This window comes from Leucoraja erinacea, chromosome 11 (genome assembly GCF_028641065.1).
Source record: "Leucoraja erinacea ecotype New England chromosome 11, Leri_hhj_1, whole genome shotgun sequence".
NCBI classification, from domain to species: domain Eukaryota; kingdom Metazoa; phylum Chordata; class Chondrichthyes; order Rajiformes; family Rajidae; genus Leucoraja; species Leucoraja erinaceus.
In genome coordinates, this window is record NC_073387.1 from 15,372,897 (window position 1) to 15,395,788 (window position 22,892).

The 22,892-nt window shown below is 40.7% G+C and overlaps 1 protein-coding gene across 6 annotated transcripts in view; it reads left to right on the top strand.

Moving 5' to 3' along the window:
• LOC129701489 (uncharacterized) overlaps positions 1-22,892 on the top strand; it is a 95,477-nt gene that overhangs the window by 23,455 nt on the left and 49,130 nt on the right. Inside the window, exons 9-10 of one of the 6 annotated variants that reach the window (XM_055642713.1) lie at positions 1,853-1,951; positions 6,021-6,093. The exons of 3 other annotated variants lie outside the window; for them this stretch is intronic. In XM_055642713.1, the coding sequence (XP_055498688.1) occupies positions 1,853-1,920 (68 nt within the window). In that variant the 3' untranslated portion in view covers positions 1,921-1,951; positions 6,021-6,093. Of the gene's footprint in view, positions 1-1,852; positions 5,974-6,020; positions 6,094-22,892 lie in introns of those variants that run through there. 2 more of the 6 variants (XM_055642712.1, XM_055642711.1) reach the window with 2 other exon arrangements.

The following is a 22,892-nucleotide window of genomic DNA, read 5'->3' on the forward strand; positions in this document are numbered from 1 at the left end:
GATAACTATATCTTACACTCATTTATGTTCCACTATGTCAACTGTCGTCTGCAGCCAATTGTTTGCTGTGGCATATTTTAAGTGATTGCATCCCCTAAGGGTGTTTGCAAGAATGTTATCAAATTAAATTTGACAAAGATAGAAACATAGAAAATATGTGCAGTAGTAGTCCATTCAGCCCTTCAAGCCAGCAATGCCATTTAATATGATCATGGCTGACCATCCAAAATCAGTACCCCATTCCTGCTTTTTCCTCATATCCCTTAATTCCTTTAGCCCTAAGATCTAAATCTAACAAACTCTATCTTGAAAGATTAGAAGATTTGGATAATTATGAAAACTTATTCAAATGTTCAGATTTAAGAGCATGGACAGGAAGTAAGGCAGAGAGACTGGGAAATAGAATTCCATTAAAAAATAGAGTAAATTGAATTTCCCAATGATAGAAATAGATAATAGATCATGTTTTCACACAGAGAGTGGTGAATCTCTGGAACTCTCTGCCACAGAGGGTAGTTGAGGCCAGTTCATTGGCTATATTTAAGAGGGAGTTAGATGTGGCCCTTGTGGCTAAGGGGATCAGGGGGTATGGAGAGAAGGCAGGTACGGGATACTGAGTTGGATGATCAGCCATGATCATATTGAATGTCGGTGCAGGCTCGAAGGACCGAATGGCCTACTCCTGCACCTAATTTCTATGTTTCTATGTTTCTATAAATCCAGAGATCTCAAAGGTTTGGAAGAAATTATAGAGACAAAATTATTTGAAATCAAAGATAATTTTAAAACTATGTTATTGGCAGAATAGGTATTATAAAGGTTGCAGGTTTTAATGTATGCTTATTAATTACTCGTTATTTCTCAAATTGGGGAACATATTTGAATATTGAGGATGTAGAATTATATAATAGAAGTTTAGTTTTAGTTCAGTTTATTATTTTCACGTTCAATGGTGCTTTATTTGTACCTTCATGTTATGTCTATTTGTTTTAAGATTAATTGGTGCTTTATTTGTCAGATATGCAACTGCACTGTGAAATTTAATTTTCATATATTACACATGCTGGAGCCGCCTTTTTGGCGGCATTATTCAAAGTTCAAAGTCCAGTCAGTTTTGGTCTCATTATGAATGGAAGGATATGTAGAGGAGGTTCTCAGGATTGACTCTCATGATGATTCTGAGCAGATGTGATAAGGTGATTGCTTCCCCTCATGAGGTATCCAGAACTGGAGAGTGGTTTGGTGCAGGAGTGTTTCGGAATAAGCGGTTGTTAATTTGACAAAATTTAGATGGAATTTCTTCTCTCAAAAGGTTTTGATGCTTTGTAATTATCTACCCCAGAGCAATGTGGTGAAATCAATCAATATATACAAGGTGGTGATAGAAACTCATTTGAAATATAATTCAGTCAAAGGGTATGGAAAGGGTAAGTGGTGTTGAAGTCTAGGTGGTTCATCCATCGTCAAACTGAATGGCAGAGCAAGCTCAAGTGAACAAAGGTGTTATCTTTGCTCCTGTTTCTTCCATTCTTAATTTTGGAAGTTGTGATTTCGGGCAACCATTTTAACATGAGATTATTAAAACAATAATGCACCTTCTTTAGTACTATTTGATTGGACCAAACCAGATTATGTGAACATTATTAAGAAATGGGCCTGACCTCAAAACTTTGAAAACAAACCAACCAAATCTGTGTCAAGTTTTATCGGAAATATTAATAATCATAAATTACAATGCATTTCAGACAAAGTAAGATTACTAAGCAAACTATTTTAGAGTTTGTTTTGTTGAATACAAGAAATGCATAAGGATCAATTAATTAATTTTAATGGGTGTCCTCTACATGAACAGGTTTGGGAAATCAAAGGCAGAAACCTCAGCAAATAGAGGGAAGTCCAGAAGCAGCATCATATCTTTAATCAAATGCTATGGAAATCCAGAAAATGCAAGGTATCGTGGAAACAATTAAAATGTAACAGAGATTTTTCCAGTGCTGTTCAAGGAAACGTGAATCATAAAACACTCTGTCAAATAAATGTAGCAAGTGGCAAAGGCAGAGTGAATTACATAATATTTTACCTTATTCTTTTGATTGTTCTTCAACAAAGTCACAAAGTTCCTAAATATTAGCTCTGAGTAAGACTTCTGTTCACGAGGCTGCTTCTAGTTTACAATATAATACCAATGGAGACTAATGTATTCTGAGCAGCAGAATTGATCAGCAACATTTTAAATTGAGTTCATACTAATTTTTGATGTGATGTTGATTCCAATAATTGTCAAAGTGCCATATTCCAATCTTATCCTTATGGAACATTGGGGAACCACAACGTGCAACAATAGCATGCTTTAGGTAAAATCTCACTGATCATCTAAAGAAGGGTTCTGACCCAAAATGTCACCTATCCATGTTCTCAAGAGATGCTGCCTTATTTGCTGAGGTACTCCAGCACTTTGTTGGTTTGCTGTTTCATAATGAAACATGAGAATTATAGCACCATACTGCGTAGTTAACACTTTACTTTTTCGAGCAACAACATTTTTATTCTAAAATCATCCTAATATTAATTGCCTCTAACATATGTCTGTAGTGGCCATTTGGCTTGTTTTGTGTGTCATTGATGATGGCATGTGTCTTTAAACTTTAGACTGCCCGTTATATTGTGGGTGGGATTTATGACGTACATTTCGGCGTGTTTGCGCAACAGCTTAGTTGTTAGTTTTAGTTTCGGACCAGCATGGAGAAGGTTTATTCTTTGACCATGTGAAGTGCAATGGAGTCACAAGGAGTTTTCTAACGTTTAAAGCGATAAGCTGGAGTTCAATGAAGATTATAGTAACAAGTCGGAAGAAGTTTGGATGAACCTCATTGTTTTCAATCAACAATAAAGAATTTTTAAATCAAAAGATTGTGTTTTGAAGACTTATCTGTGAAGAAGCTCTGAAGGTCCCTGACGGTGAACTTGCATGCGTATAAAGACATTCCCCTTAACCATGCTGTCGATTTAGCAGCTAGAGGGAGTAATCTCTCGAACGATATATAAATTTGTCGCTACATTAAGTCAAAGGACATCTCTGGCAAGTGGTGAATACCAGTCCCAGAGAGTGGGGCAGAAGATTTGGCAAAGATCTTGGAGAGGTTTTGGCCAGAATTCCGGTTCCACCGAGGAACTGAAGAAAATAGATCTCGGCAAGAGAAGGCCTTGAGGTCTATCAACAGCATCGAGATATATCTGAAGACCATATCACAGGAATTGTGAGTAAAAATCAATTATATTTCTTTGAAATTTGAGGCTGCAAGCTTTACATTTAAACGGCTTCTGTAGAAGAGCCTAAAAGTGTTTTTTCGAATCTGTTTGGAGAAAGGAGACCGACCTTGGAGATTGTTTTGAACTTTTGATAACACGCAATCCTTTCAAATTATTGTCATCCTTAAGCCCATGGATGGTGGAGAGATGTTGGCAACAATCTCAATTTGTTATGGAAATTGTTTTCAAAATAGCCACTCGATGAAATGGACATATGGTGAGAGACTTTAAGAGTCCTATGATTTGTTATAAGTGCAGGCAATATCATCCTGAAGCACTTCACACTGAAGAAGAGCTGCCAGAGTATTGGGAAGAAGAAGAACTTGAACAAACGGATGATGAGCTACCAGAGCAAATAGAAAAGAATGAACCGGAGCAAACAGAACAGGGCGAGAAGGCAACTACTAGAAATGCTATCACCGCGCCTCAAGTAACTGCTCATATTGGGGCCAGGGTTGAAGCTTGTAATTTTTCTATTTTACCGGTACAGGTAAAAAACAGCAAGACCAATACAATGTTGCAAACATATGCTTTTCTGGATCACGGAAGTTCGCCTACCTTTTGCACAGAAAACCTGACGAGAAGGCTGAACGTCACAGGAGAAGAGACTAAGATTTAATTATGTACCATGACTAAAGATAAAGAGAGCAGGAGTCATTACATTACGAGGATGGAGTTATCCAATCTGGACGAAGATAATTTTATACCAATATCTGAAGTGTTTACACGTGGAACCAAGCCTGCTGGTCATCAAAATATACCAAGACATGAAAACTTAAAACAATGGCCTTACCTAAAGGATGTCAAGATATCTAAAATAAATTCTATTGTTGATCTACTTATCGGAACAAATGTTTTGAAGGCATTGGAACTTATACAAAATGTTAAGAGCCAAGGCGATGGAACATATGCTATGAAAACCCGACTTGGGTGGGTTATCTATGGCTCAGTGAAAAGGAACAACGAAACCGAGAATCAGAGGAACTATCCTATCATTGCTTTTAATCAAATATCTACTGATAAATTAGAAGTCTGATGGACACTATTGTCTGGAATTACCTTTCAAACAAGAATAATCATCGTATGGCAGAGCAACGTACCCAGACTTTGAAACGCAAGTTTGACGAGAATATTACATTTCATGAAGTAAGAATCTCTTTGAAGAATAATTTCTACAAGAATGATTGCTTAAGATCCACGTCTACTGAGCAGGAAGGAATTCTACCAGAACATCTTACTTCTCTTTGCAAGAAGGGTGGATTCACACTTTCCAAGTGGATCAGTGACAATTGTGAAAGAAAATTCTGCGGATGAAGTTTTCAGAGAACTGACAGCGAACCGCTTCTTAAGCGATGAGAGATGGATCAATGGACTAGAGTCTCTCTGTAAGCTAGACAGAGAATGGCCAAAGCTTGAGCTGGGATTTGAAATCTCTGTTAATGATCCGGAAATTAAACCAAACCCAATGGTGAACTTTATTGCTAAAAATCCTGTTATTCTCTCAAAGGATTTTCACACTTCAACATTGCTGTTACAACACATTCATGAATCGATCAGACATGGAGGAAGACGTTTCATGCTATCAAAGCTTTGGAATGTTATATTTTGGACTATATACTGGGTATCATGCCTGATTTTAAGGGTTTGGTGCGCACGGTACGACTTTAAACTAAAACCAGTGTTTTAATAAGATTAATAATCAAGTTATGCTTGCTTCTAGAAGGCGAAAGTGAAGAGTCGATGAAGAATTCTGATTGCGGATATATAGTGCATGCTATTTTTTTCTTGTTAGTATAGTGGTTAGTATCCCCGCCTGTGACGCGGTAGACCGCGGTTCAATCGGCCGACGAGGAGCCACGGGGTTCAAATCCCTGACTTTTTGTTTTTGATATATGTTAAGCCTTCATGGGTACTTTTTTTGATGTTTATTAATAATTGCCTCGTTATATACTCGGAACAATTAGGGGCCGGTATGTAGTGGCCATTTGGCTTGTTTTGTATGTCATTGATGATGGCATGTGTCTTTAAATTTTAGACTGCCCGTTATATTATGGGTGGGATTTATGAAATCTTTTTGGGCGTGCTTGGGGTTAAGTTTCTTCTGCAGAAACTTAGTTGTTAGTTTTAGTTTCAGACAAGCATGGAGAAGGTTTACCCTTTCACCATGCGGAGACATAAGGAATTTTTTAGCATTTATAACGATAAGCTGGAGTTCAATGAAGATTATAGTAATGGGTCGGAAGAAGTTTGGATGTACCTTATTGTTTTTGATCAACAATAAAGAATTTATGAATCAAAAGACTGTGTTTTGAAGACTTATCTGTGAAGAAGCTCTGAAGGTCTCTGACGGTGAGCTCGCATGCGTATAAACACATTTCCCCAAATCATGCTGTCCATTTAGCGGCTAGAGGGAATAATCTCTTGAATAATATGAAAATCTGCCACTACAATGTCATAACTACTCAATCACAAGTGAAGCCAAAGATTCCGTTTAAACGTTGCCCATTTCCTTCGCTCCATAAATGCTACCTCACCCGTGGATTTTCTCCAGCATTTTTGTCTACCTTGGCTTTAGACAGGATTGTTTTCTCTGAAGGACTGAGCACATGTTCCCATTTATTCTCGTAGCTCTCTGTAACAATCAAGCATTTTCTGTTGAAACATCAGAAGTGGCTTTCATGTTTCAATCAGAAAAAAAATCTCCTTTTCAGGAAATGAGGCACCAGTACCTGAGACCAGTAATCCTGCTGAATATATGTCTGTCGATAGAAATGCAAAGCAGGAAGGTAAGGAGCTAAATCACTTTCTACATCTCTCAGTAAACATGTTGTTAACAAAGGCACTTCAAGATGTCATGGAGCTAAACTTTTTCAAACAGTTTAGCTTGGAAGCCCAAATTATTTGTTAATGATGAATTACGTATAATTTTTAGTAACATGTTTTTTGTAATTTTGGATATAGAAAGCCTCCAATTTGTTCGTTTCCACAAGTACAAGTTCAAGTTAACAATCAAAATAAGAAATTAAATCAAGTAAATAAAGTCGACATCTTACTGGGTATCAAAGGCCACGGAGAAGAGATGGGTCAAGGAGAGGACTTAAGAGACGCACCCATAGAGGACCTGGACATTGTCATGACGATGAGTCATGATGATGATATGCAAATATCTGACCTTTGTATTAGCTGATTTGGAGGTCAGATCGCATGTGCACTGTGTAAGCCTAGGGAGGAGGCCATAGCTGAGTGAGATAATAAACACGGAGACCAAGGAATGTCACCTATAAATATTGTGTCAGTATCGTTATTATTCCACATCTGAGGCCAGGATTTGACATTGGCGGCGAGGATATTTCGGATATTTAGGATTCGGAATCCATGGCTACGAGCTGGAATAAAATTTTCTTTTAAAATGGCAGTCATTGGAGCTGATTTCTTAGCACCTCGCGGAGTAACACACTTCAATTCGACGGGTGATGCGAGTACCGTCAGCGTGAGGTGGAATGCTTGGTTGGAGGAATTTGAAGCTTATGCCAACAGTCAAGGGCTCTTTCTTGAGGAAAGTATCCTGGGGCAGAAAGCGCAGCGGAGAGTGTTGCTTCGTTTCACCGCCGTGCAAGCAGTTCGAGAAATGTTTAAAACACTCCCTGATACCGGAATGAAGGAAGACTATAAGAAAGCTGTTGATGCTTTGAACAGTCATTATGTGGTGGTGCCAAATGCTACATTTCAACACCATTTATTCCATAAAACAATGCAGGAAGAGGAACAGTGAAAGAAATACCCTGGGAATGTAGGATGGTGGTACAAAATAGAATAATGAAGCAGATTAAAAGTTTGAATAACAGGTCCCCCTCGGAGAAGTTGTTACTAACCACCCAGGAGGTTGGACAATAGACAATAGGTGCAGGAGTAGGCCATTCGGCCCTTCGAGCCAGCACCGCTGTCCAAAGGTTATTTAGTTGCAGGAGGAGGCTAGTGAAAAGAAAGAACCACTATTGCCTATTGGTCTGTTTAAATTATTATAGAAGGATAACATCAAATTAGAGGAGGTATCCAGGGTTATATGTACTTGCTTGTCAACATCGATGCATTCGGCCAGTGGATCAAAACTTACCCAATTCTTGATAATAAAGCGGCTACTGTTATCAAGGAGTTAAAGAAAAATATCCCTAGATTTGGCATCCCTATTTGACTTAGTTTCGATAATTGTCCACATCTTAATGGAACAAATTAATAAAAAGTATGTGAACAGTTGGGGATCCAGCAGCAATTGCACTGTGCCTATCGGCCACAGGCTGCTGGACTTGTAGAAAGAGTAAGTCAGACGCTTAAAACTAAACTTGCTAAATTGAAGGCGAGACTGGAATTGGTTGGATTAAATTACTTTCCATAGCTTTATTTCAGATGCGAGTCGTGCCTGTACGGAAATCGAGACTGAGCCCAGCTGAAATTGTTTATGATAGACCCCTAAGAACATCTTGTAACCAGAATGCAATGAAAGTTTAAACATTTCCATCATATGACTGTGGAGATGACCGACTACATTCTAGCTTTGACTCGAGCGTTAAAAGAATACCATTGTAGAGTAAGAGCAGCATGTAACAAAATGCCTTTGTTGACAGCTTCAGCTAAAGTGGGGCCTCGAGACTATGTTCTTCTAACGAACTCGGTAAGGAAAGGGTCGCTGGGAAGGACCTTACCAGGCAGTCCTAACAACCCCGAAGGCAGTGACAGTAGAGGGCAAGAATGCAAGGGTGCATCTCCACCAATTTAAGAGCATCAGTGGGGTTGTAGGCTGTTAACTGGCTTTACTTCAGATGCTCTAAGGAACTTTATACTCTTCAACGAGTCAGCAACAGGTGGACATATCAAGATGGATGGAGGGGATTCATGCCCACGAAAACTCGGGAGGCGAAGGCTCCTCAGACAGAAATTATTATGCTACACCCTAGTAAACCCGGGAAGCTTGATGAAATTCTGAGAAAACACATCATCATCTTCTTGTTAGAATATCTGTATAGTAAAGTAATCATTATTGTGTTTTGGTTATCATTAATGATGAGGGTTATCACAAATGATAAAATGGAGGAATGTTAATATTGGCTAAATTAGGGAGATCACAAAATGGAGGATGTTTGCATTTGCAAGGCCTGCTTGGCCTCTTTCTGCGAAAGTTGCAAGCTAAGAGTCATGGCTCCAAGGAGTCTGGACCCCAGATGGAAGTTGATGATAAGGAGAGGTCCAGATGTCCTTACTTTGTTAAAATGTATGAGGGTTTACAGAAAGAGATAAGGTCTGCAAATGCATAGTGGGGATTGGTTATAGAAAGGGGTGTGAAAAGGTATTGTTAATAATGTTGCAAGGTGTTTGTACTGCTGCTTGATGATTGGCTGAAGTGTGAAGCCTTGTTTGAATTGTTTATCCAACCTGGGAGAATGTTGCATTACTTGATAACTGACTTCTTTCCATAAGCTTCTGTTGAAACATTGTAATGGGGTACTTTGTTATTGGGTTAGGGAACAGTCAATAACTGTATAATGTGATCAACATGTGTGATTGGTTTGTAGGGGTTGTGTCCCCCAAGTAATGTCATGCCCTAGGTTTGGAAGGGTATAAGAGGGTGGGTACTTCTTTGGGGTGTGTCAGTTGATTGTGACTTCTGATCTGCTTGCATGAGATATTGTTGTCCTGCGTGAGTGGATTAGCAACCATCCCTGCAGTTTTTTTCTTCAATAAAGTAAGGTTTTGGAACCAGAGTTTGAAAGTGTTTGACTAAACCATACTAAGGGGGATAGGTCGAGAACCGGAATTTACAGTGCCACAATAATATGTTTCCTAATAATATCTACAACAATACCTCAAAGTTGAGAACCTCTGCTTCTATAATTATGCAAATCAAACTAAAATTGCAGAAATACCGCAGTGGATGCAAATCGTTGATTTGCTCTTCACGGGTAAAATCTTCAATAATATAAATGATCTGTATTTCAGAGATGCAGAGTAAGTCTCTGAGAACTTCCCAGCATTGTATCTCAATTTTTCCTCTTGTCCATCTTCCACATTCTCCTCCAATGGCTTGTGTATACCCAAGTGTCAGGCAATACTTCTGACGACCAGCTTGATATAGAAGTCAAGTCAAGTCAAGTCAAGTTTATTTGTCACATACACATACGAGATGTGCAGTGAAATGAAAGTGGCAATGCTCGCGGACTTTTGTGCAAAAGACAAACAACAAAACAACCAAACAAATTATAAACACAATCATAGCACACATATTCTTTTACATAATAAATAATAGAAGGAAAAACGTTCTGTAGAGTTAGTCCCTGGTGAGAAAGGCGTTTACTGTCCGAATTGCCTCTGGGAAGAAACTCCTTCTCAACCTCTCCGTTCTCACTGCTTGGCAACGGAGGCGTTTGCCTGACCGTAGCGGCTGGAACAGTCCGTTGCAGGGGTGGAAGAGGTCTCTCATGATTTTGTTTGCTCTGGAGTTGCACCTCCTGTTGTATAGTTCCTGCAGGGGGGTGAGTGAAGTTCCCATCGTGCGTTACTCTAAACAATACAAATAGACAATAGGTGCAGGAGTAGGCCATTCGGCCCTTCGAGCCAGCACCGCCATTCAATGTGAACATGGCTGAACATCCCAAATCAGTACCTCGTTCCTGCCTTTTCCCCATGACGCCGCTATTTTTAAGAGCACTATCTAGCACTCTCTTGAAAGCATCCAGAGAACCTGCCTCCACTGCCCTCTGAGGCAGATAATTCCACAGACTCACAACTCTCTGTAAGAAAAAGTGTTTCCTTGTCTCCGTTCTAAATGGCTTACTCCTTATTCTTAAACGGTGGATCCTGGTTCTGGACTCTCCCAACATTGGGAACATGTTTCCTGCGTTTAGCGTGTCCTAACCCTTAACAATTTTATATGTTTCAATGAGAAACATATAATGTTTCATCCTTCTAAACTCCAGAATGTACAAGCCCAACTGCTCCATTGTCTCAGCATATGACAGTCCCGCCATCCTGGGAATTAACCTTGTAAACCTATGCTGCACTTCCTCAATAGCAAGAATGTCCTTCCTCAAATTAGGGGAGCAGAACTGCACACAATACTCCAGGTGTGGTCTCACTAGGGCTCTGTACAACTGCAGAAGGACTTCTTTGCTCCTATATTTGATTCCTCGTGTAATAAAGGCCAACATGCCATTTGCTTTATTCACTGCCTGCTGGATCTGCATGCTTACTTTCATAGACTGATGTATAAGGACCCCCAGATCCCATTGTACTTCCCCTTTCCCAACTTGACGCCATTTAGATAGTAATCTGCCCTCCTGTTTTTGCTACCAAAGTGGATAACCTCCCATTTATCTGCATTAAACTTCATCTGCCATGCATCTGCCTACTCCCCCAACCTGTCCAAGTCACCCTGCATTCTCATAGCATCCTCCCCACAGTTCACACTGCCACCCAGCTTTGTGTCATCTGCAAATTTTCTAATGTTACTTTGAATCCCTTCATCCAAATCATTGATGTATATTGTAAATATCTGCGTTCCCAGCACCAAGCCTTGCCGTACCCCACTAATCACTGCCTGCCATTCTGAAAGGGACCTGTTAATCCTTACACTGTTTCCTGTCTGCCAACCACTTCTTTATCCATGTCAGCACTCTACCCCCAAAATACCATGTGCCCTAATTTTGCCCACTAATCTCCTATGTGGCACCTTATCAAATGCTTTCTGAAAGTCCAGGTACACTACATCCACTGGCTCTCCCTTGTCCATTTTCCTAGTTACATCTTCAAAAAATGAAGATTAGTCAAGCATGATTTCCCCTTCGTAAATCCATGCTGACTCGGACCCATTCTGCTCCTGCTATCCAAATGTTCGGCTATTTCATCTTTTATAATTGACTCCAGCATCTTCCCCACCACCGATGTCAGACTAACTGGTCTATAATTTCCTGTTTTCTCTCTCCTGCCTTTCTTAAAAAGTGAGATAACATTTGCTGGGATAAAGTCCTAGATATGGTCACGCTGACTGATTCTTGCTTTGGCTGTTGAGTATTTTTTTAAGTTGGAAATTTCACTTGTACATGCAACAATTGACTCAAGGTCATCTTTATAAACAACCTGGAATGGAACATATAAAACATAAGAAATATTGAGCAGATTGCCATTTAGCTACCTGTGCAGCATCCACCATTCAATAAGAACATGTCTGAGTTTTACCTCAATGTCATTTTTGTCCTCAAGCCTCATATCTCCTGTTTCCCTTCATGTCTAATATTCTCTCAATCTCTGTCTTGAATATACGTTGCAAATCAACCTCTACAATCCTCTTGGGTACAAAATTGCAAAGATTCACTTCCCTCTGGATGAAGAAACTTCTACTAAGCTTGGTCATAAATGGTCATGCCTTAATTCTCAAACTTGAAACATCGAGACACTCAGTCAGCTGAAAATTAATTCTACATTCAATGAGGTAGTATTTTATTTTTTTAAACTCAAGAGAGTATGAATCCAGTCTGCTTAATCTCATAGGCCAATCCTTTATCATGAGAATCAATCTTTGTTATATGGTGTCCAAGCAGGAAGATTATTACTTAGATAGAGTGACCAAACATGTACACGGTATTCCAGGTACGGTTTCATCAGGCCTGATATAATTTTAGTGATAAATCCACTTAAAAAAAAAATCTACATCCCACTGTCTGTCCATTCTCTCCACAGATGCTGCCTGACCCCCTAAGTTTCCCAATCACTTTGCATTTCGCTCAAGATTCCAGCAGCTGATGTTTTCCCATCAAAGAGGATTATCATAGTTTTCCATGTTTTATTTTGTGGCTGACTCACTAAAGTGGTACCTATCTTTGTATCATTAGCAAACCTTGGTCTCCACATTTTGAAAAATGAACCTGGAGTAGATCTCTTTGACAGCCCTTCTCACTGGTAACGCCTTTATTGCTAACCCCCTGATTTCTGTTAATTAACCAGTACTTACGCTATGTCAAAATATTCCCCCGAATCACTTGTGATCTAATTTTGTTTAATAACCTGTGTGGTATTTTAATTAAAGGCTTCTGAAAGTCTAATTATGGCAGGTCAACTGGTTCACTCTTATCCATCCTGTTCATTGCAATCTCAGAAGTCTATTTTATAGATCTATATTGACTCTGCCTAACGATATTAATATTTACTAAATGCCTTGAATCCAATTCATGAATGCAAGATTCTTACATTGCTCCTTTAAAGTGATGTTTGATTAACTGCACGATACTTCCACATTTCCACCCTCCCGCTCTTAAACCGTGGATTTACATCCGCCACTTTCCAATCTACAGATGCAGTTCTAGAATCTGTTGGAAGTTGGCCGACAGCGCTGGCAATATTTTTGACTCTACCCGTTTCAAAAACGGGATGCAGATCACCAGTTATAGGAATTCATTGGATTCCTGGTACAGAGGAGTGAGTGACTGATTGCTTCTGACATTATGAATCCTGGATGCCCAGCTCAAACAACCACTTTATTCTCCTCATGAATTAAATGGCCTCATCACCAGGTGCAAGAAGCTGGCGAGTGCTCTTATTGAAGTGTATAAAATCATGGGAGGAATAGATGGAGTGAATACACAGTCTTTTATCCAGGGTAGGGGAATCAAGAACTAGAGGATGTAGGTTTAAGGTAAGAGGGTAAGATTGAAAAGCAGCCTGAGGAGCCTCTTTTTTACTCAGAGGGTGATATGTATATGGAATGAGCTGCCAGAGGAGTTAGTCGATGCAAGTACTATAACAGCATTTAAAAGTCATTTTTGGACAGGTACAAGGATAGAAAAGGTATAGAGGGATCCTGCCAATGCAAGCTTAGATGGTTCACCTTGGTCAGCATGGATGAGCTAGCCCAAAGGGTCCCTTTCTGTGTTACATGACTATCTCCTGGTAGAAGATGAAGATAAAAATGATTAAAAAAATTAATGATACAAAATGTGGCCCTTTCGACTCATCATTATCTTGGCACAATTGCTGCATCACTGCACCATCATAGTATTTACTATGTAATGAAGCAGTCAAGGAACATTGAGTTGTAATGCTTGTGAGCCTTGACCAGTTTTACCACAACAAGATACATTTGGGCTGATTTACGGAATTGGACTCATCTGGTCAAAGAAAATAAAAACAGGGCCTTTGAAATAAGAGAAAAAGGGCCTTTGGCCCACCATGCTCATGTCCATGCTGACCATCGAACATCCATTAAAGTATTAGATGGCAAGTGCTTATACAGCTGACAGCAATCCCCCCATCTCTCACTCAACCAGAAATGCACTGGGTTCAGAGTGAATAGTATGATCATCAGGAAAGAGGTACACAAGTTTGAAACCAGCCGGTATCAGGCAACTGGACAGTCCTCTGACCAGCGAGAGTGTGGTCTTGACCTCCCATTTACCTCTTTGAAGGGTTTTGAATTATCTTTACTCAGACATTATTGGAATTTATCTTACACTTTATCCTTTAACAGAGCACTGTGGATAACTTAATTGCAATCAAATGCAGTATTTTCTTCTGCATAGCATGCAAACTAAAGCTTTTCACTGTACCTTGATGCATGTGACAATAATAAACTAAACTAAAACATAAAATAAACTCAGTATTGGGTAGATTTTGATTCTACAAGCAGCTTCTGTTGTTTTTGCATGTAATATATTAAAATAAAACCTATAAATATCTAATTACATTGAAATCTCATACTTTGAATTTTATTTCATGCAGTTATACAAAATAACTTTGATGACAGAATTTAGAGCAATGCACATAGTATATAAGAGGTCACACAGTTTGCATGAGCACTGATTACCACACAATGGTAAGAGCCTGTGCAGTTCTGAGCAAGGTGCCCAGAAAGGATCCACGTAAAGAAGGATACAGAGCACATTTGCCTGGATATTACTGACACTACAGTTAAATTACAGTGAGAGATGATGTCCCTCACTGTGTTTTGTAGAAACAATGTAGAAAGACAGTTGGCAGTCCTGGCCAAGCGAATAGAAACTCTGCAGCAGGTTTCTTCGTACTTTTTCCACACAAAGGGCAGACAGCGCAATGGATTGTCTGCCAGAGAAAAAAAAACTAAGTGCGAGTTCAATTAATAGCTTGAACCTGAAAGTTAATTAATTTTCCTGCCATTGTTTTCAGAGTTTGGGGCAATTATTTTAATTGAGTTTACATTACTGAACAACTCCAATCTCCCTGAATAGAGTTTAATACCCCCCTCTATTCCTTCATTCTTATCATGGATGATTTTGAGATGCAAACAATCCCATTCTGCTATCAATGGTCTTTGGACAGGCTGCAGAAACAGGCAACAGAGTCTGATCCAAACAGCAGCAGCAAATTATCAATACCACCTGATCGTGCATTCTTTTCAAGGCAGCTTTCCTTGTACCAAACCTGTCTTAATTCTGCATCATATGTCTCTTGTCATCAAAACCTGCAGTGCTTTAACAGGTAATGGAAATAAGATCAGCAGATTCTTTCAGATAAAGGATCTGTCCTGTCAAGTCACCCGCCTGTGATCAAGGTGCTGGGAGCACTTCTCATCCATTGTCTGTTCCATCTTCTCAGGTGAAAATATTTCCATCCTTACACATTATACTTTGTGAAGTGTTGTACTTGCAGTTAATAATAGATAGATTAAACGAGAACTTACCGTTTGCAGTTTGATCTTTATTTTATGAGAAGTTGGAGTGAGAGACTACGTGAAGAACCCGCCAGCCCGCATGCGCGTCAATCTTCAAAGCAACTGAATGAAACTACAGACCACTTGCACCAACTTAAACAATAGAAAGATTAATAATGCTCAACTTACCGAATGATCTTTATGAGATTCAGGGTTGGCAGTGGAGGGCACGTAGTCTCTCACTCCAACTTTTCATAAAATAAAAATCAAACTTCAAACGGTAAGTTCTCTTTTAATCTTTCTATTTTATATAGTTATAGTTTCGTGATGAGCCTACACGAAGCCTTTGAAGCTTTGTGGTTTCATGCAGTAGACCAATCTGTATGTGAAAACACTAAACAGATAAATCATAAATGGTAGAAAAGACATGGGCCATTAACAACATGATGTTAACTTTACATACATGTACGTTGCCATTAATCGGACCACAGTCCCAATTGCCTTTGGGTTAGACAATAGCTCATGTAACAATATTCAGAATTCTATTTGCACCCATCCAGACATGTTCAACGAAATTTTATAGCTCCTGAAAGTGCGCTTATCTGAGCCTCCTGCTGTTGCAAGAAGATGATCAAAGGGGAATATCCATTCTATTGGCTGTTAATGAGACAGCCTTCCTGGTAGAGTGAGACTTGAAATTATTTCAAATCCCGCTTTTAGCGGCTTACACTCTATCGATGTTGAAATAGTCTGCACCAACAATCTTGTATGAAACTATTAAATAACTATGAAGAAGCTATCCTTCATCTCATAGGTACTAGTAAGTTCAGTGTACCTTTTTACATAATAAACACCCTCAATCTCCGATCTGGTGGGTATGCTGTCAACTCCAACTTATACCCAACTGTGCCCGTTTTGCTTTATGAGTTAATTCTCATAAAAGCTACCCTTATGTCAGATACGACCCAGTGATCCAAAAGGAGATTGTGTATAGACTGTGCTCTTTGTACTGAAATCAGTGTCATAAGCATACATAGCTTAAAAGATACTGATCCACTTTAGGAATACAGTTGATGAATATCTGCATACTAATTTATACTGATTACACATTCCACACTACTTTGAATCTAGGTTTTAAAGTGTTCATATGAAAGACACCTTCCATAACCTTAGTCAACAGTGGATGAATAACCAATCATTTATTATCCCACTTATAGTACTAGATACAATGACAAAGCAGCACGAGCAGTGTCAATTGTGCTATAACATAATCACTTCGCTAAACCCAAACTGAAAGAAACCACAAACCTCTGCTACTTCTGTTTAAAAGTAGCTCACAAGTGTCTCTTCACAAACTTTCCATACAACCATGCAGTGATAGATGCACGAGAAATAGGCTGAACTAGCCACCACTCCCGTCTTCAAGCAAATATAGGAGCTTCTTTCAGCAGACCTATTTACAATGGAAGCCCTGGATGAGTAGGCCAATTGGCACTACTATAATTCATATTGCCTCATCTTGAATTATTGTAGGAGGCATCTACTGATAAAACCCCGAGTCTTATCTGTACCTAAATATGTGATAGATAATGCCGGCTCCAGAATGGACTTTCCTGGATGAATAACAAACCCTTGAAATTCTAGGAGAGCCTAGGTTGCTGAAACAACTAACTCTGTGACCCCTGATCTCTTCCCGAATGGCCTACTCCTACACCTAATTTCTATGTTTCTATGTTTCTAAAATGCCCTTTAGATCCGAGTAGGGCAGAATTAACATTAGGATCTTTGTAAATAGCCTAGGGCTGGTCAACCCCTTATGTAGAGCCTAAATTTTCCACCACTGGCCTTGCCATAAAAACACCAGATATATCTGTGCCTCTTATGTATTGATATGGAAATATATGCATCTTCAAGATCGATTGAGGCCTTAAATCCTCTGTATTCAGCTAATTTGCTGAATGACAAATCTCCATCTTAAACTGGTTATACCAAACACATGATCAGACTAGCCAAATCCTAGTCTGATTTGGCATCCGCCAGTCTTCTTCAACCTTGAGAAAATATTAACAATATACACCTCTTGTTCTTGGGCAGACTGCTCATCCTTTGTGAGATGTCTCTATTTCCACTTGGCTAGCCATAGGTTCCCCTTTTGACCATAACTACGAAAATCTTGGCTTCTCTTGCTGCGGAGGAATTAATCAACCAGAAACTGAATCTTATAACCGTTTATGATTTGTAAAATGGAAAAAAACGGAGGTTATCTGTCCCCACCTGTTTGTTGCTTTGCTGTCTATGACGAGACAGACAGTGACTGTAGATGTGATCAAGGCAGTTTCTGAGAAAGCTATAAAAAACCACCAAGGCGGCTAATAAAATAAAAGACTAAAGGTGATTATCACCCCCCGCCACGAAGATCCAGCAATCCCTGAGACTGATACCACCAAAAATGGCCTCAGGCAGAAGACTAATAGTCAACTGATCCTAGACTTTGCTCTGGCCCCTTGCACATGCATTATGGCCGGCTGGGGACAATACTGAGTATGAGGAGAGTGCTGCATCCATGGTGAGTGCTGAAACCTGCGAATAAAAGCCCTCTGGCTTGGTTAATTGTGTAGGCCTTGTGCTCCAACCATCCTCCGTGAAGTGGTATCTATCACTCACTAGGTAGAGATGATGTGAATGCAGGTACACGGAAGTCTTACCCCCAAAGGGTGTATTTACCACACCCACCACAGCCTTGAAATTCTCTTACACAAAATTGGCATAAATTGGATAAACCTCAGGCCTATACCATCCTAACCCAATTGAGTTTAGACTGCATATTGCATGAAAGTACTAAGGTGTCCACTGTAATTCAGCCAGATGAATTCCCTCTACTGACCTTGCAAAAGCCAAATCCTTCCCTGAGAATTCTCAGAACTTTCTGGGGTTTAAGGCCTTTTGACTTTGTTTTTCCAACTGGTGACATTAACCTACAAACCTCCAGTGTATGGCAGAATCAGAACATACATCAGATCCTTATGCAACCAGAGTTGAAGCGTAACATCCACTTGATGTGGGAAAATGAGTTCCCTGTCAACTCCTCCCAGTCAGTCACCACGAATCCTCAACACCCCCCCTCAGGGTGGAAGATATCATAATTCAACTCTGAACCAGGAATTGCTGACGCAGTCCTCTGACTGGAACCACCTGTCTCAGTCACCAGTGTGTGCAACACATTCTCTTCGACCAGCCTCTCAATCAGGAATTCTAGTATTGAGAGCCTACAGATTATATATATCTATATATTTTTTACAACATGAACCTGCAACTCAGATAAAAAATGCTACATGCCACATCGGCATGCCAGCTACCTATCCCTGAGAGGATGGCAAATGATCTTCCAGCGAACTGGCAACTCTTTTTAGCCGAGCTGAAAGAATTAAGCATGTGTTGAGGAAAACCTCAATCTACCTCACTCTACTGAGCAGCCTGATAACCTCAATCACAGATGTTGAGGCAGTGCTTCCCTGGCCAATACGATCCATATGGACAGCCAGTTTCAAGTTGGTGGACCCTGAACCAGGGAAGCCAAGCTGTTCCTTCTTGGAACTTACAGAGATTGCTGTGCAGGCACCCTGCCAGTATCTCTGCATCAACCTGCTCTTCTCCAGCGAGAGTGAAAGATACTAGACAGACTATGCTGCCAGTAAATCCAAACCCGGGTCGACAGACTGCTCCATTTCAGAGCTTTTTACGGCGGTTAGTAAAGAGATCTTACCTGCCAGCGTCTCTGAGCCCAGGTTGACCTCCTTGTTTTAGATTCAGCAAAGTTCCATTGCAGGCCATGTCTGACCACATCTTCAGCCCCACGCTTGCCAAACAGCTCCCTTTCGGAGCTTAAAGGAGATAATGCTGTGCAAGGCATGCCTGCCAGCATTTCTGAGCCCAATGAGACAGACTGCTCCTTCGGCCTACTGCCTCTTCAGAGCCTTGCTGGAGCTTACTGTGCAGGTCACGCTGCCAGTTACTCCCAGCCTGATTCAACAGGCTGCTACTTCGGGCCTTCTGCTCCTCCGGAGCTTTAGCGAAGCTCACTGAATAGGTCGCACCTGCTAGTGACTCCGCCGGCCGCCTGCTCCCTTCTGGAGCCTCAATGGAGGTAGTTGCACGGGCCGCGCCCTGTCAGCTTCTCCGCGTTCAGCCGCCTGCTCCCTTTCGGAGCCTCAACGGCGGTAGCTGTACGGGCCATGCCCGTCAGCCTCTCCGAGCCCGTTGCACCTATTTTCGGAGCAGCAGCCCGTTCCTGAAAGAAAAATGCCTTTCCTGCCGGAGCAGTTTCGAATTGATCCGAATCCCATGCATCGACGTATCGATGCGCATGCGGGCTGGAGGGTTCTTCACATAGTCTCATCACGAGACTTTGATATAAAATTGTAAATAAAAATTACAACAGTCTATAGTGCATTCAAAAAGTATTCAGACTCCTTCACTTTTTCCACATTTTGTTACGTGACAGCCTTATTCTAAAACGGATTAAATTCTTTTTTTTAATTATCATTCTATACACAATGCCCCATATTAAAAAAGCAAAAACAGATGTTTTGAATTTTCTGCAATGTAATTATCAAGAAATAACTGAAATATTGCATTTCCATAAGTATTCTGACCCTTTACTCAGTACATTGTTGAGGCACCTTTCGCAACGATTACAGCCTCAAGTCTTCTTGGGTGTGACGGTGCAAGCTTGGCACACCTGTATTTGGGTAATTTCTTCCATTCTTCTCTGCAGATCACTCAAGGTGTGTCAGGTTGGATGGGGAGTGTTGATGCACAGCTATTTTCAGGTCCCATCCGATGTTCGATTGGGTTCAAGTCTGGGCTCTGGCTGGGCCATGCAAGGACATTCACAGACTTGTCACAATGCCACACCTGCATTGTATTGGCTGTGTGCTTAGGGTTATTGTCTGGTTGGAAGGTGAACCTCTGCCCCAGTCTGAGGTCCAGAATCCTCTGGAGCAGGTTTTCATCAAGGATCTCTCTGTACTTTGCTCCGTTCATCTTTCCCTCGAGCCTGACTAGTCTCCCAGTTCCTGCCGCTGAAAAACATCCCCACAGCATGATGCTGCCACCACCAAGCTTCACCGAAGGTATGGTATTGGCCAGGTGATGAGCGGTGCCTGGTTTCCTCCAGACGTAACACTTGGCATTCAGGCCAAAGAGTTCAATCTTGGTTTCATCATACCAGAGAATCGTGTGTATCATGCCTTTTGGCAAACTCCAAGCAGGCTGTCATGTGCCTTTGCTGAGGAGTGGCTTCCAACTCGCCACTCTGCCATAAAGGCCTGATTGGTGGAGTGCTGCAGATGTAATTGTCCTTCTGGAAGGTTCACCCATCTCCACAGAGGAAATCTAGAGCTCCATCAGAGTGAACATCGGGTTCTCGATCACATCCCCGACCAAGGCCCTTCTCCCCCGATTGTTCAGTTTGGCCGGTTGGACAGCTCTATGAAGAGTCCTGGTGGTTCCTAAGTTCTTCCATTTTAGAATGATAGAGGCCACTGTGCTCTTCAGGACCTGCAATGCTGCAGAAATTGTTTTATACCCTGCACCAGGTCTGTATCTCGACACAATCCTGTCTCGGAGGTATACGAACAATTTCTTCATGGCTTGGTTTTTGCTCTGATGTGCACTGTCAACTGTGGGACCTTATATAGACAGGCGTGTGCCTTTCCAAATCATGTCCAATTTAATTTACCACTGGTGGACTCTAATCAAGTTGTAGAAATATCTCAAGGATAATCAATGGAAACAGGATGAACCCAAGATCAATATTGAGTGTCACTGCAAAGGGTCTGAATACTTATGTAAATGTGATATTTCAGTTATTTATTTTTAATTACTTTGCAAAAAATTCTAAACATCTGTTTTCACTTCTTCATTCTGGGGTATTGTGTGCAGATTGATGATAAAAAAAATGTAATCCATTTTAAAATAAGGGTGTAACGTCACAAAATGTGGAAATAAATGAAGGGGTCTGAATACTTTCTGAATGCACTGTATCTTTTGTACAACAGTCTACTCACAGTGTGAAAATGTTGCCACTCAGGCTCCTGTTAAATTTATCTCCTCTCACCTTAAATGCTCTTTGGTGTTGATTCCCATTGATGGGAAAAATGCTGCGTGCATCAACCCTATCAATGCTTTTCATGATTTTATACGCGGCTATAAAATCATCCCACTGTCTCCTATGTTCCATGGAATAAAGTTCCAACTTGCACAAAACTCATCCTAAAACTCAGTCCCATATGCCTTAGCAACACCCTTGTAAATGTTTTGTGCATTCTTTCTAGCTTATTGATATCTTCTGAATAGCAGGGTGACCAAAACTAAACACTGTGTAATGGCAATTTCAAACTTTTCCAATGTCCAACCTTCTGTAGCCATTACTACACAGGCAGTTTGGAGTGCACTTACACAGACGATAAAAAAAACAAATCCTCCAGTCATTATTTCTTCTTCTTCTTCTTCTTTGGAGTTTTACGGCAGCCGGCATCCACAATGTTGCATTGCTGCCACCTTCTGGCTTCACTCCACAGTCCTCATGTCTTTACTTTATATCCTTTTTATAAGGCCAGAGGCCCTCAAGAAATTAAACAACAAATTTACTCCTTTTCCTTCCCCTCCATACTCTAGAATGTTCTTTTCTGATATATCTGTCATTCCAATTTTCTTCATTTCATTGATCAAAACTCTTCTTTCTATTGCATATCTTCTACATGCAACTAGAGCATGCTGTTTCCGGCTGATGGCATTCCTCACACATCCCAGTAGGGTGTTTTCCCAACATTTTGAATGTGCTGTTCAGGTGGGTGTGTCCTATCCTCAATCTTGCTAATACTACCTGTTCTCTCCTGTTCCCCCCTCTTCTTGCTGTAATGCCCACTCTGTTTTGTAGCGAATAGAGGTGTCTCCCCTTTGCCGCCTGTTCCCAGTATTGTTGCCATTCCTGATTTATTTTCTTCCACACAATGTGTCTTCCTTCAGATTTGGATAATTGTAGGTTTACCTCTATGTTCTCTTTTTTAACGGCCTCTTTTGCTAATTTATCCACTTTTTCATTTCCTAGCACATCAATGTGTGCTGGGACCCACAACAAAGTCACGTCACTGCCTTTCCTTGTTACTTGGCTTAATAGTAGTAGAATTTCATACACTAGGTCAGGCCGTCTATGGGATGCACCAGACCCAATACTCTGGATTGCAGACAATGAGTTGCTACAAATTAATATTTTGCATGGTTGCACCTGTTCTATCCACCGAACTGCCATCAAAATAGCGTACAGTTCCACTGTATATACTGCCAAATAGTTATTTGTTCTTTTGCAAATCTCAACATTCATCCCTTGCACTACCACAGCTGCCCCTGTTGTTTCAGCTACTGGGTCCTTTGATCCATCTGTGAAGATTAAGAGGTGTTCCCTGTATCTATTATATATATGGTTATGGTATTCTGTTTTTAGGTCCAAATTTTTTTCCCTCCTTTTTGCCTCCCATATCTCCAGATCAACTTTTGGGATGTTCAGTAACCATATTGGGACAGATGGGCACAATACTGCAGGGCAGAACTCTTTGTCCTCTACTTCCATGTCCCTTGCCACACCTCCTCCAACCCAGCCGAAGCTTCCAGACTGAGCCACCCCTCTCTCCCAGCACTCCTGTACTACCTGTTTTGTTGGGTGGTTCTCTCCATGACCCTTAAGGCTTAGCCAGTAATTAGCCATTAGTTGTATGCGGCGCAGTCTCAACGGCATCTCCCCAGTTTCCACCTGTAGTGCATATACAGGTGACGTCCACACACCTCCTATACAGATTCTTAGAGCTTCCGCTTGGACTTTGTCCAACTCGGACAACACTGACTTAGATGCTGATCC